This window comes from Peromyscus eremicus, chromosome 9 (assembly GCF_949786415.1).
Source record: "Peromyscus eremicus chromosome 9, PerEre_H2_v1, whole genome shotgun sequence".
In the NCBI taxonomy this organism is placed as follows: Eukaryota; Metazoa; Chordata; class Mammalia; order Rodentia; family Cricetidae; genus Peromyscus; species Peromyscus eremicus.
In genome coordinates this window covers 47559631-47571776 of record NC_081425.1, presented here as the reverse complement: position 1 = coordinate 47571776, position 12146 = coordinate 47559631, and the positions used below count along the sequence as shown (strand labels likewise).

Genomic DNA, 12146 nt, shown 5'->3' with positions numbered 1-12146 from the left:
GAGGTCTGTACAGACAGGCAGTGACGAGGCAGTCACGAGGTTGGGTTTACAACCAATGAGAAGGCAGAACAGAAAGTCTATATAAAGACAAACAGACAGAAAGTAGGTCTCTCTCAAGAGGCTAGCTGCAGCAGGCGGGTAAGGATCTTAGCTCTGATCTCTTGGCTTTCTTCTTTGCATTGGTTCTGTGTTTCTTATTTAATAAGACGGTTGGATACATCTACATTGGAGCTCATGACCATGATAGTCTTCAAGTTCCAAGGACATCACCAATCTACCTTCTTCATCTGACCCTTCAGGGTAATTAGCATGTGCAGGTGTGCTTACGGGGAGGCCTGGGAAGGGTGTGACTAGTCTGTTCTCTAGCAGGAAGTACTGAGATCAACTTTAAACCCCGAGCTAAAGCTGCTGCTGAAGCAGAAGCTCTTCTGAACTGAGCAATAGCTATGAAGGGACAGCTAACTGAGTGATTTGCAATGGTGATTTGCAATGAGTGAAAACTGCAAAGAAAGAGCTCACGAAGCTGGACATTCAGAACAGATCTGTGTGGAGACATCGCGTACGTGTGTGTGTGTGTGTGTGTGTGTGTGTGTCTATGTTGTGTATGGGTATGTGTGGGTGTGCACACACATGTGCATAAGAAGACCAGAAGTCAGCTTCAGGGTTCTACCTCCCTCTCTGCCTTATTTTTGAAGACAGGAATGCTTACTTTTACCTGGATCTCACCATTTAACCTAGGGTCCACTTGTCCCTGCCTTCCCAAAGCTGGTGTAGGATTGTTTGAATGAGAATGAACCCCATAGGTCACATGTCTGAATACTTGGTCCCCAGTTGGTGGAACTGTTTGGAAAGGTTTAAGGAGGTGCGGCCTGTTGGAGGAGCTGTGTCACTGGAGGAGGTCTTGGACGTTTAGATAGCCCAGGCCATTCCCAGTTTGCTCCCTCTGCTTCGTGCCTGTGGATCAAGATGGGAGCTCTCAGCTACTGCTCCAGTGCCATGCCTTCCCGCCCCCATGCTCCCTGCCATGATGGGCATGGATTCTATCCCTCTGGAATTGTAAGTCCCCAAATTAAACATTTTCTTTTATAAGTTGCCTTGGTCATGGTATTTAATCACAGCATTAGCAAAGTTAGACACTGGGATTACAAGCACTCATCACCACATCCAGTTTTGACGTGGGTTCTCAGGGTTGTACATATGACTACATGCCTGTATAGCTGACATTTTTTACCAACTAAGCCACCTCCCTAGTTCCCAGACACCTAGCTTTGTAAGGTAATCTTTGTCTCTAATTCTCATTATTAAATTCTTCAAGTTTAAGGTTAAAACATGGACTATTATTTTTCCAATCATCCTCTCACACATCCTGAAGTCTGACTTTCAAGTTCATGTTCGTATATGCCAGACCAATAAGTCCAACTTCCCTGTGCTTGTTAAGCCAGTCAGTATGACTTAAGTGTTGGTAGGAGGTCTCCAACTGTTTGTTCCTCCTAACAGCCCACTACACCATTGATAAAGCATCACCTGCAGTAATAAAGATGGCGGCTGACCACTTACTTTCATTTTCATTGAGAACGTTTGTTGCTCCTTTGCTAAATTCACTGTTTTCTGAAATTGTGTATTTCTGTTTCCTTATTTTGACTATCTCTTCTCAATAGACTATCTAAGCATCATAGCCATCACCTAAATGCTCCTTGGCATGGAGTGGTGGTTGTGATGGCAAATCTTGGTCATCAACTTGTCTGCATCTGGACTCAACCAAAACACAAGCTCTTGAGCCCGGCTGTGAGGGGTTTTCTTGGTCAGATTATCTGAAGCAGGAAGACCCACCTATATGGGGTTGACATGTTCTGGTGGCAGCTGGGATAAACAAATGTGAAAGAAGGAAGCTTTGCTTTTAGAGTCCAACATAGACTGAAGACCAGTAGCACCCAAGAGTCCTCTAGGCTTTTAGTTCCAGATTCAGTCCACTGAGATATCCAGCCTCAAGGACTGAGCAATTACTGGATTCTCAGCCTCTCCAGTATCAGACAACGATTACTGTGATTACTTACAAGTCAATTTAATAAATCCCCTAAATATATATACATATATATTTAAGAGATTATTTAAATTACATATAATTAAAATAAAATACATATACACACATATATACATATATGCACATATATTTACATACACATATATGTGTATGCATGTGTATATATATATATATATATATATTCATTTATTCATTTATTCTACCAGTTCTTTCCCTTTAGAAGGCCCTGATTAATACAGTGGCCAAAAAAATTTGTTAAGAGGAAAGAGAGGCTTCAACATAAAATCTGTGGCCCCTCAGGAGCTTTCTTACCCTCTGTGGCCCTAACCATGACACTTCTCTTTGAACTTGAGTTACTTACAAGCTGCCTTTTGCAGCTGACACCAGCCTCTTCTTGGCAATGGAACTGTTAGTTTCTTATACAATTGTATCATTTTCCTACATAGACACAAAGACCTTCAGAGTGCCCATGAGGTTCCACAACAGTGCAGTGAACACACACACACACACGCACGCACGCACGCACAGCCCCAATCCCCACCTTTACTGTGCTGAAAGTCTTGGATGGCATCCAGGCCAGACTGCACCTTCCATAGGAATTCAAATGGTTTGCTTATTACAAGGTGGATTTAAAAGCTCTGACAGGTTTGTAATACAAAGTTCAGAATACTATATAAATATCTTTAAACTAATGACATACTTCTATTCAGCAAATGAATGACATGCACTCTTTTATAGTATAGCAGAACCCAGTGATGAGTCTTCATGAGCAGAAACTGAAAGTCAGAGGTAAGTGACTCACTCACTAACAAAGAGTCTGTCGGGGACCGATCTAGCTGGATCCGTAACAGGGAGGACTATGTGCAACACTTCAGGAAGGCTTTCTCCACACACACAGTGCTGCGTTGATTCTGAACACCACACTCTGTCCCCTGCACCCCCAGTACCTCTCGGAGCTGCTCCACCAGCTCCTTCTCTTCTCTCAACTGCTCCATTTTCCTCCGAATCGTAAACTGCGGGTCTATAGACTCCAAATTTCTCTGAGGTCTTAGAAACACTGTAATAGAAATGGAGGGGGGAAAAAATCAATCCGTATAGTTACACAGGGCTAGTCCTAGTTCAGTTAAATAATTTATTTATCCCAAATTATTTATCTTTCATAGAGTCCAGGTTCATAGCACAAGTTTGATGTGAATACTCAAAGGGAAATTATCTCTTGAGTTAGTCTAGGTTGTGTGGACTGCCAAGCTGTTTTTGTGGTGACTGAATGAACCAGACGGACTGAATTGAGGGGCGGGTCTGAGAGGGGTGGAGATGAGAACATGCCATCACCCAATTCTCTCTCCTTTCCACTGTTTCTTCTGTTCTAATCAATATCCTAACTGTACGCTTTGTCTTTCTTTCAATCTAAGTAATTAGATCAAATAAGAAGATACTAGAATTGTTTTACATGTTAAAAATAGGCATAGGAAACTGTTCTTGTTGGCTTCACATTTAATAAGCCTCTATCCAAAACTAAGTGATAACACGTAGGACTATATATTTGAGAATGGAATGGAAAAATTCTGCTTCCTGCCCCGTCACCCAGGTGTTCAAAGAGCCAGCTCTTTACAGATGAGCTCAGATTATTGTCAGAAAGGCTGGCTGGACTACAGGTGGATTTATCACTGCTGGCTCTGAGGCCTTAGGCTTCCTACCAGAGCAGTGGCTGAAGACATGCCTCCGCTGGAGTAGTTCAGAAAACACATACTCCTGGGGCTAGGAAGTCAGCTCAGCTGTCTGTTCTTCCAGAGGACCCAAATTTAATTCCAGAACTCACATGGTGGCTCACAATTATCTCTAACTCCAATTCCAGAGGATCTGAAGCCCTCTTCTGGCCTCTGAGGGCACCACGGATGTACATGGTAAAAAGACATACAAGTATGGCAAAACATCCATATGTATAAAATAAAATAAATAAATCTTTTAAGTTAAAAAAAATATACACTCTCCTGGGCTGAATGTGTAGCTCAGTAGTGGAGCATTTGCCCAGTATATATTAAGTCCTGGGTTCAGCCCCCAGCACTGTGTAGAACAGAACAGAACAGAACAAATGGATGATGCGGGGGGGGGGGGGGGGGGGACACCCTCACAAAACTCATATGCACTAAACATCTAGGTGATTAACAACAGCTGGGATAATTAAAACACTTTCTCCATATGGGTTTCCACTATCTTTGCACCTGTGGAGGAATGCTCAGAACAGGACTTCTAAAAACCAAGTCTATTAGGAAGGCTGTGTTTGCAAGGCCATTTTTGCTGGCTATAAGGAGGTCTCAGTAACCAATGAGAGCACAGCTCTTCTTGAAATTGAAGATGTGTATGCCAGAGATGAAACTGAATTCTCCTTAGGCCAGAGAAGTCCTCCTGGAGGCAAACTCAACAAAACCAGAATCATCTGGGGAAAGGTAACTCTGGCCCACGGGAAGAGTGATGTGATTCGTGCCAAATTCCGAAGCAACCTATTTGCCGAGGCCACGGGATACGAGATCTGTGTGATGCTGCACTACTCACAGATGTATGCTAATGAAAAGTAAGTAAGTAAAAGTGGATTTGCAGCCTTCTAAAAATACTCTACCCGTAAAGAGTGATTTTAGTAGCCTGGCATGGTGGTACATGCCTCTTATCCCAGCACTTGGAAGGCAGAGGCAGATGAGTTAATGACCAGCTTGGTCCACATAGTGAGTCATATGCCAGCCAGAGCTAGACAGGGAGGCCCTGTCTCAGCGGGGAGGAGGGGAGTGCTGACTGTAAGTTTTTCTTGCTAGAGATTTTTTAGCCTCGAGACACAACGCTGCTGCTGCTGCTTCTGCTGCTGGAAGTGGAGTGGTCTGGTTCTCTCTGTGTGGATTTTTAAGATCTGACTGGGAGCAGGAGCGGTGCTGAGTCATTCAGGACAGTTTGTGCAGAGAATTCCCATGTCAGAAATCGCCACCACCTAGTAAGTGGCGGGAAAACCACAACTGCAATAGTTCCAGCCACTGTCATCTAAAGAGCGTGAATACAAGGAGTCCACAACGTTCATTCTGCCATTTCCTACAAGGTCACTTCAGGAATGACCTCAGTCTATCACACTTTAAAAATTAAATATAGCTTGCAAATATAACACTTAGAGAAAATAAAACTGTGTTCTTCATGTACTTAAATATCGAGTGCTGTGAGACTGTATCCATCTTAATCCTCTAGTTTCCTTTCTACACGAGTTCAAAGACGCCAGAACCAGCACTGAGATGCTTGGGAAGATGAGAAATGTGACAGACACAATCTTTGCCTCGGTTCTTGGAGAACAAGGCTGACCTAAGGGCGCACAAGGTTTTCCAGAACTGCAGAAAGGAGTCTGTACCCTGGACTTAGGATGGAAGTGAAGCAAGATGTCACTGGTAAAAAAAAAAAAAAAAGTGCATCACAGGAGTCTCTGGAGTTAGACCGGTTCAAAGAAAGAAAGAAAGAAGGAAAGACAAGGCTAGCAAAAGGAGGCTAATGTGATCCAGTTGCTGGGCAGAAGAGTTAAAAAAAAAAAAAAAAGACGAGGGCAAACTGACCAATGAGAAGCAATGGGGGTACAGCATTGGGAAGAGAAATACAGGGTAAAACCAACAGCAGCCTCATCTCCCAACGATGTTAACCAAATTTACCAAAAAAGTCAAGGAATGTGGACAGAGCTTGGTAATGCACCCACATGTCACCAAGGGGCGCCTCGACCCCACTCCAATACGTCTACTGTTTGCTTTGGAGGTCATTTCCCTCTTACATTTGTTCCTGGAGAAATCTTATCTAATATGACCTGCCTGATATTTTCAATGTGTTTTTATTGGACGATTCCATTCTGAATCTGAAAATATGAGGAAGTTGAATGAACTGTGAACTCTGGCTTAACTGCACACAATCCTAGCCTCTGTGTTAGCAGAGCCCTGCGAGGGATATCAGGGGAATGCAATGAAGTCTGGGTTTTAATTTCCTGTCATGCCTGTTTATTTTAAATTCCCTGTGCCTCTGAAAAACAAAACCCACACACTGAGGTGTTTGTTCTGTGAACAGCAAGCAATCAAAAAAAAAAAAAGTATTTCAACTGTAGTTTACCATTTTAAACAAATATTGCAAATGTACATACAATTATTGGAAATGAGTTTATGTAGTATATACACTAAAATTATACAATTAGTTATAACTACTGTGGACTATTTAAGAATTTTAAAGAAACCCTTTCAGCTAATAAACCTACCAGCTTATTTCTTTCTGAAGCCAGTCTTCAGGAAACTGACCCATGGAAGAATTATCCTGTCTTGTCTTAATTCCCTATCACAGCATTTCAAGAGCTCCCTACTCAATTCAGGGGACTGAAAGTTTAACTTGAAGATATATAACAATACTCAAATTGTTAGCATCTGCTTTTCAATGCCATCCTGTTTGACTATAAGAGAAAGTGAGGTCTGTAAGCGAGTGTGCACACACACACACCCAGATATACACACTTGTGCTCAGGAAGAGGGGGGCAGATGATTGAGATACAGAGAAAAAAAGAGCTCTTTGTTGTTTAATTATCAGGGAGCAAATCGTTAACAGTTACAACAGGCCATAAGACTTGCTGGGTATATTCCACGTAACAGGATCAAATTTCTAAACACAGGCCTGTAGAGGCTGGTGATATCTGTATATGGAGGAGTCTACTGATCTTCCCATCCTTTCTAAGTTTCAGTCTACGGCCTCTGCACCTTTACCCCATAATCTCTACTTCCCATGAACATCAAAGGCGTTTATCTGTGTACATCTCCTGGCACTCATCACTCTGTATTGCTGCATAATATGCACGACTCTGCAAGAGCCCAATGGCATGCTCTGCTGTAGCCCACAAAGGAGTGTGCCGAGACAGGTCTGTTGATGAATAAAGGAAACAAGTATTTGGGAAGGATGGATGCATATGAAGATTATCTTTGCAGAAACTATACTGTCCTGATGACGAGTTTCTTGATTTCTCCTCTCACAGAAAAATCCCAAATTACTTTCCAGGTCTGAACACATTAACCTCTAAAACAAAATTTCCACAGCAGCAGAGACTCTGTCCATCTTTTTCTGAGCTGCATGTGTGTTAGAGGCGTGCTTAGCACAGGGAGGCACTTAACAGGTGCACACAACAAAATCCTTTCTCCAGTTGTTACCTTTCAGTTAAGGAAAGGATGCTCACAGTTCTAAAGCAGGCTTTGGCTTTACCACTTCATTAATAATTAAAAAAATCATGCATTTTGCACAAAATTATTAGTTTACCTAAACTAAACAGAATTAAAAGAAATGTCTTCTCTGTGAAAGCCTGGGGCTTTGATATTTAGCTTCCTCTTTCTTGGAAGTTAAGAATATGAACTAACGTACCTTTTAATATGTTTAAATACAAGGGCAGACATACAATGACTTGAACACTTATGAACTTTAGATTCAGGTGGGTTCTTGGGAGCCAGAAATAAGCCAAACAAATTCATTCATTTCCTCTTGGTGCGCTCCAAGTAAATTAGGTGCATTTACTGCCCTTCAAATGCTGAAATTTCCTCTCTGTTATCTTGGGCAGTTTACTTAACTCAGATATTGTCAATCTAATGTCTACCATGTATCACATAAAAAGGTAAACAAGCAAATGCTTTGACTCAACACCAATGCTCACCTAACGTCTCTGAACCAAAGGACCAGGCATTCTAACTTGAAGCCAGAGTTGAAAGGCACTGAACAACCTCCCACACCCTCAATTTCCCTATTTTTGTAATGGGGAGACTAAGACCTTAGTGGTACACTGTCATCAAAAAAGAAACAAAGTTGTCTGTAAACTGGCTGGAGATGGATGCCCATTCCCTTACTCTTATACGAAGATCAATTTTAAATAAGTCCAAATTAGTACCTATGAATTCACCACAAGTGAAAAGGCAGAAACACCTCAAAAGAGGCCAGGATGGGTTTTTGACTTCCAAGTAAATGGGTAAAGGGAAGACTAAGCCACAAAAAAAGAGCTAGGTCAGGAGAAGTGGGTGAGTTCTCAATAACGAGCAGAGGGAAGGAGAGTCACCCCAGCCTGTGGCAGAGGCAGGCAGAGTCACAGATGGACTTCCATGCCATCTGTCCCTGTCGGGGACTCACTTCAGAAACTGTGAGTCTCCAAATGCCCAAGGTTGGTCAAGCCTGTTTGCCATTAAAAGAAAAAAAAAAACTCTTTGAAGAATATGTTACAAAGAAAATGATGAATTTAAAATGAGCTCAGTTTGGAACAGAATGTTGGAAGGGGTTTAAAGGAAAGGAGAAGATTTTGTGTGCAAAATGAGGCAATGAAGAATGACTATTCCAAGTCTGTGAAGCTAATACTGAAAGTTACGTTATGGTGGTCTACGCCATCATTTACAAGGCTGAGTAGCTGCAGGTGTCAGAGAACGAAGACGCTGAGGACACAACTAATGTGCACATCAGCATTTCTGGACACGCCAAGAAGGCCTAGAGCGCAAGGGTCTGGCTCTACGGAAGCACCGAGAACAACGTGGAAAGCATGTATGCCATGATCCTCAGCTCTTCTGCATGGCCTCTGCAACCAAGACAGAAAACATGCTGCAGTCACAAGGCCAAGTCTAACACACAGGGGGTGAAGATGTGTGTCACACTTCGGACAAATTAAATAAAGAAAAACGAAAACCACCAAAGACATCTGACATGATTGCCCAATCCAGAGGAATATTGGAAATAATCCTTTTATTACTGCTGTGGCACTATGTGGTAAATCCCTGGAACTGTTATACACAGGAAAGAAAGGTCATGTAATAAATGCAAGGCTTGTTTTATTTTTAGATGTTCATAGTGATTATTGGCTGTTGACATCTCAGAATTTCCAATAAAAAGGCGGCCTGGCCTAAAGCCTTGCATATCAGGTCCTCACTGGTATAATGAATGTAGATTTGCTGACAGGAGACAGTCAGAGTTGGGAATAGAGGCCTCCCTGATCCCTATCTCACAGCGACATCCACACAGCACCTGACGGTCTCATATTGGTCGGTTCACATACCAGCAGAGAAATTCTGCTGTTTAAAATTTCTAAATCTTTCCCAGGTTTAAAAAAAACTCCTCTGGATTCAGACATCATTCCCAAGGAAATGCCAACTCACACATTAATCTTTCACACTAGGCTTATTTCCTGTAAATAACAACCAGGTTTTGGAAAAGCAGAAACTCCTCTTCATAACTGGTCATCTATTTTTAAATAAAAGAACAGCTTATCAAGAAAGTTTCCATCAAATCATCCCCAGCTTCCAGAATTTAAAGCAGGATGATGTAAGAAGGGGATATTGTTTCATGATTTTTTTAATTATGCTTAATTTCAGTGAAAAAAAAGTTAGACCACCAGTTCTTAACCTGTGGGTCACGACCCCTTTGGAGGTGAACAACCCTTTCATGGGGTTGCCTAAGACCATCAGAAAAATCAGATACTTAACATTATAATACATAACAGCAGCAAAATTTCAGTTATGAAGTAACAATGAAATAATTTTATGGTTGGGGGCGAGAACCACTGATTTAGACAACTATGAAATACTAATATTTCTTGTGGAATCAGTTTATCAGAATATACATTATTCTTTAATAACTAGAAAATCTGGCCGAATTTTAAGCAGAGATCACAGCAAGTAGTTATAGATATTATAGACAGCATATTTAGCATCAGAAAACATATACACTGCTATGTGTGCATAGTGGTTATACCTCACATCTCACTTCTCTGTTTCATTTAATATTTCTTCTATCACTTCGTAGTCTGAGGTACAATGTTTACAACTCACATTAAACCAGAACAGAGATTTGGATATATGTGATATATAGTTCTAAATAATTTTATTTTTATCTTGAACTAGTTGAACTATCTAATGAGACAAAAGTAGGAAATCCATATTAAGACTCACTGGGTGTCCCCAATTTTTAAAAATTTACACATTATTTTCAGACTAACTCAGTATCCATTAATGTGAGTGAATTCACACCAAAAAAGTATAAAGGTCAAGATGTATAAAAACTTTGAAAAAGCCGGGCGGCGGTGGTGGCGCACACCTTTAATCCCAGCACTCGGGAGGCAGAGCCAGGCGAATCTCTGTGAGTTCGAGGCCAGCCTGGTCTACAGAGTGAGATCCAGGACAGGCACCAAAACTACACAGAAAAACCCTGTCTCAAAAAAACAAAAAAAACAAAAACAAAAAAAACCTTTGGAAAAATAAAAAGGGAAAAGTAATTTCTCTTCATTTTTAGAAACTTCTCAATGTCAACATTATTTTCAGTGCAAAACTCTAGGATTAGCCATGGCACCTTTAAATCTCCTTAAAAACGCCATGTGATAAACATAGATAATAAAAGATCAACCTTATTTTTTGAGGCGGGGCTCCACTATATAGCCTCAGGTAGCCTCAAACTCGCTACCCTCCTGCCTCAGCCTCCCCTATGCTGAGATTATAGGAGTGTATCACCACACCCACATTCTAAACCAGAAATTTGTGAGCTCAAATCTTTGTAGATGAGCAGACAAACCAACCAAATCCCAAGCAAAATAGGTAGAGAAGAGAGTATTGTAAAATCCTCCCCAGACTAAGTACCCTCAGGGATGTAAACTGTCACGTCATCAACTGTTGGGCAACAGTTCACATGCACTTGTCTGGCATTGCCTTCGAGGCTTCCTAAGTATGCAGCATGCAGGTCAACATCTACTGTCTCTAGCCACACACAAAGCAATGTGCAGCACAGTCACCGGCTTATTCACACAAGCAAGGAAGAAGAGACAAAACACCTACCATTGTCACTGTCTCCTTCAGAGGGAACACTGTAGCTAGAGCTGTCCCATGTTTGTGCCTGTGTAAGTTTGTTGAAGGAGATAGGAAGAATGAGGGCTGGGTCTGCAGGAGAGCGAGAGAGCCAGGCGGACAGGACAGTTGCACAAGGACCAGGGGAAACCAAAGGGGCCGCAGGATTTCACACGTGGCGTAAGGTTCGTATGGAAATGGAGTGGATTTCATTACACGGGATTTAAATTCAAATGTACAATATAGGAGGAGAATGAGAGATGGCATATGGAATGAAAAGAACGATAGAAACTGAGTGTTAGTACTCATCGGTCACATACTTTGCATGCAGTTAATATCCTTAATCTTAACAGTCCTGCAAGCCTGCAGCCTAGAGTACTCGTGGGTCACAGCAGCAGAGGAAAGAACTCATTTATTCAGCTGAAAGTCAAAGGCCTAGCAGATACCCTTTGCAGACTCTTTAATCACCTAACCAGGAGAGGCAACTGTGAAATTCACCCAGAGCTGCGGGTCCCACTAGACAAAGCTGAACATGGATAAATGTATCTGCTATTTAAAAACAAAAGGATCACAAAAGTGCTGTATATTTTAATGTTCTTTAAAAACCAAGACAGTAGTTTTTAAAGACACCCCCATAAGATATCATAGTGTGTTTAATTAAGAACTGAACCTCATCAACTCTTCCTTTATCCCTTGAAATACCTTAAAACCCACTTTAAATATTGCTCATTAAAACATTTTTGAATATTCAGTAGTCAACATACAAAAAACCCCAACTAGCTAATAGAAGAAGAAAAAAAAAAACTCTCAAGAATTTCTGAGTTACCTATTTATAAAATGATAACACATCTTATTTTTGTGCTCCATACCCAGAGAGTAATTTCATTGGGTAGTTAAGGAATCTACAATTGGAAACTTGGGAAGAAAATATTATTTGTTTTCTCCAGCTTAAAATAACACTCTACTTTTCATCTCCTCACAGAACTTGAAGAGTGCACAGTGCAGGGAGAATACACTCTCTGACTTGGTAAGCTTACCAAGTCTCTATAAATGCATTCAAAGTCACTGAACACATTTTACAACCAAGTTACAGGGTCCAACAGTCAAAAGACTATTAGTCTTTGGACACTCATCCAACTTTTGATTTCAACTATGAAATATTTTTTTTTTAATTTTGCAGAACTGTCCAGAAGGCTTGAAAGCATCTGTAGGCCCACATGAGGCAGAGGAGGGTCTCAGAAGTTACCTCCATTTCTCCCAGA

The 12146-nt window shown here is 41.3% G+C and overlaps 1 protein-coding gene across 1 annotated transcript in view; it reads right to left on the bottom strand.

Moving 5' to 3' along the window:
• Lrch1 (leucine rich repeats and calponin homology domain containing 1) overlaps positions 1-12146 on the bottom strand; it is a 199631-nt gene that overhangs the window by 30143 nt on the left and 157342 nt on the right. Inside the window, exon 16 of the mRNA XM_059273333.1 lies at positions 2989-3098. Within this exon, the coding sequence (XP_059129316.1) occupies positions 2989-3098 (110 nt within the window). The remainder of the gene's footprint in view (positions 1-2988; positions 3099-12146) is intronic.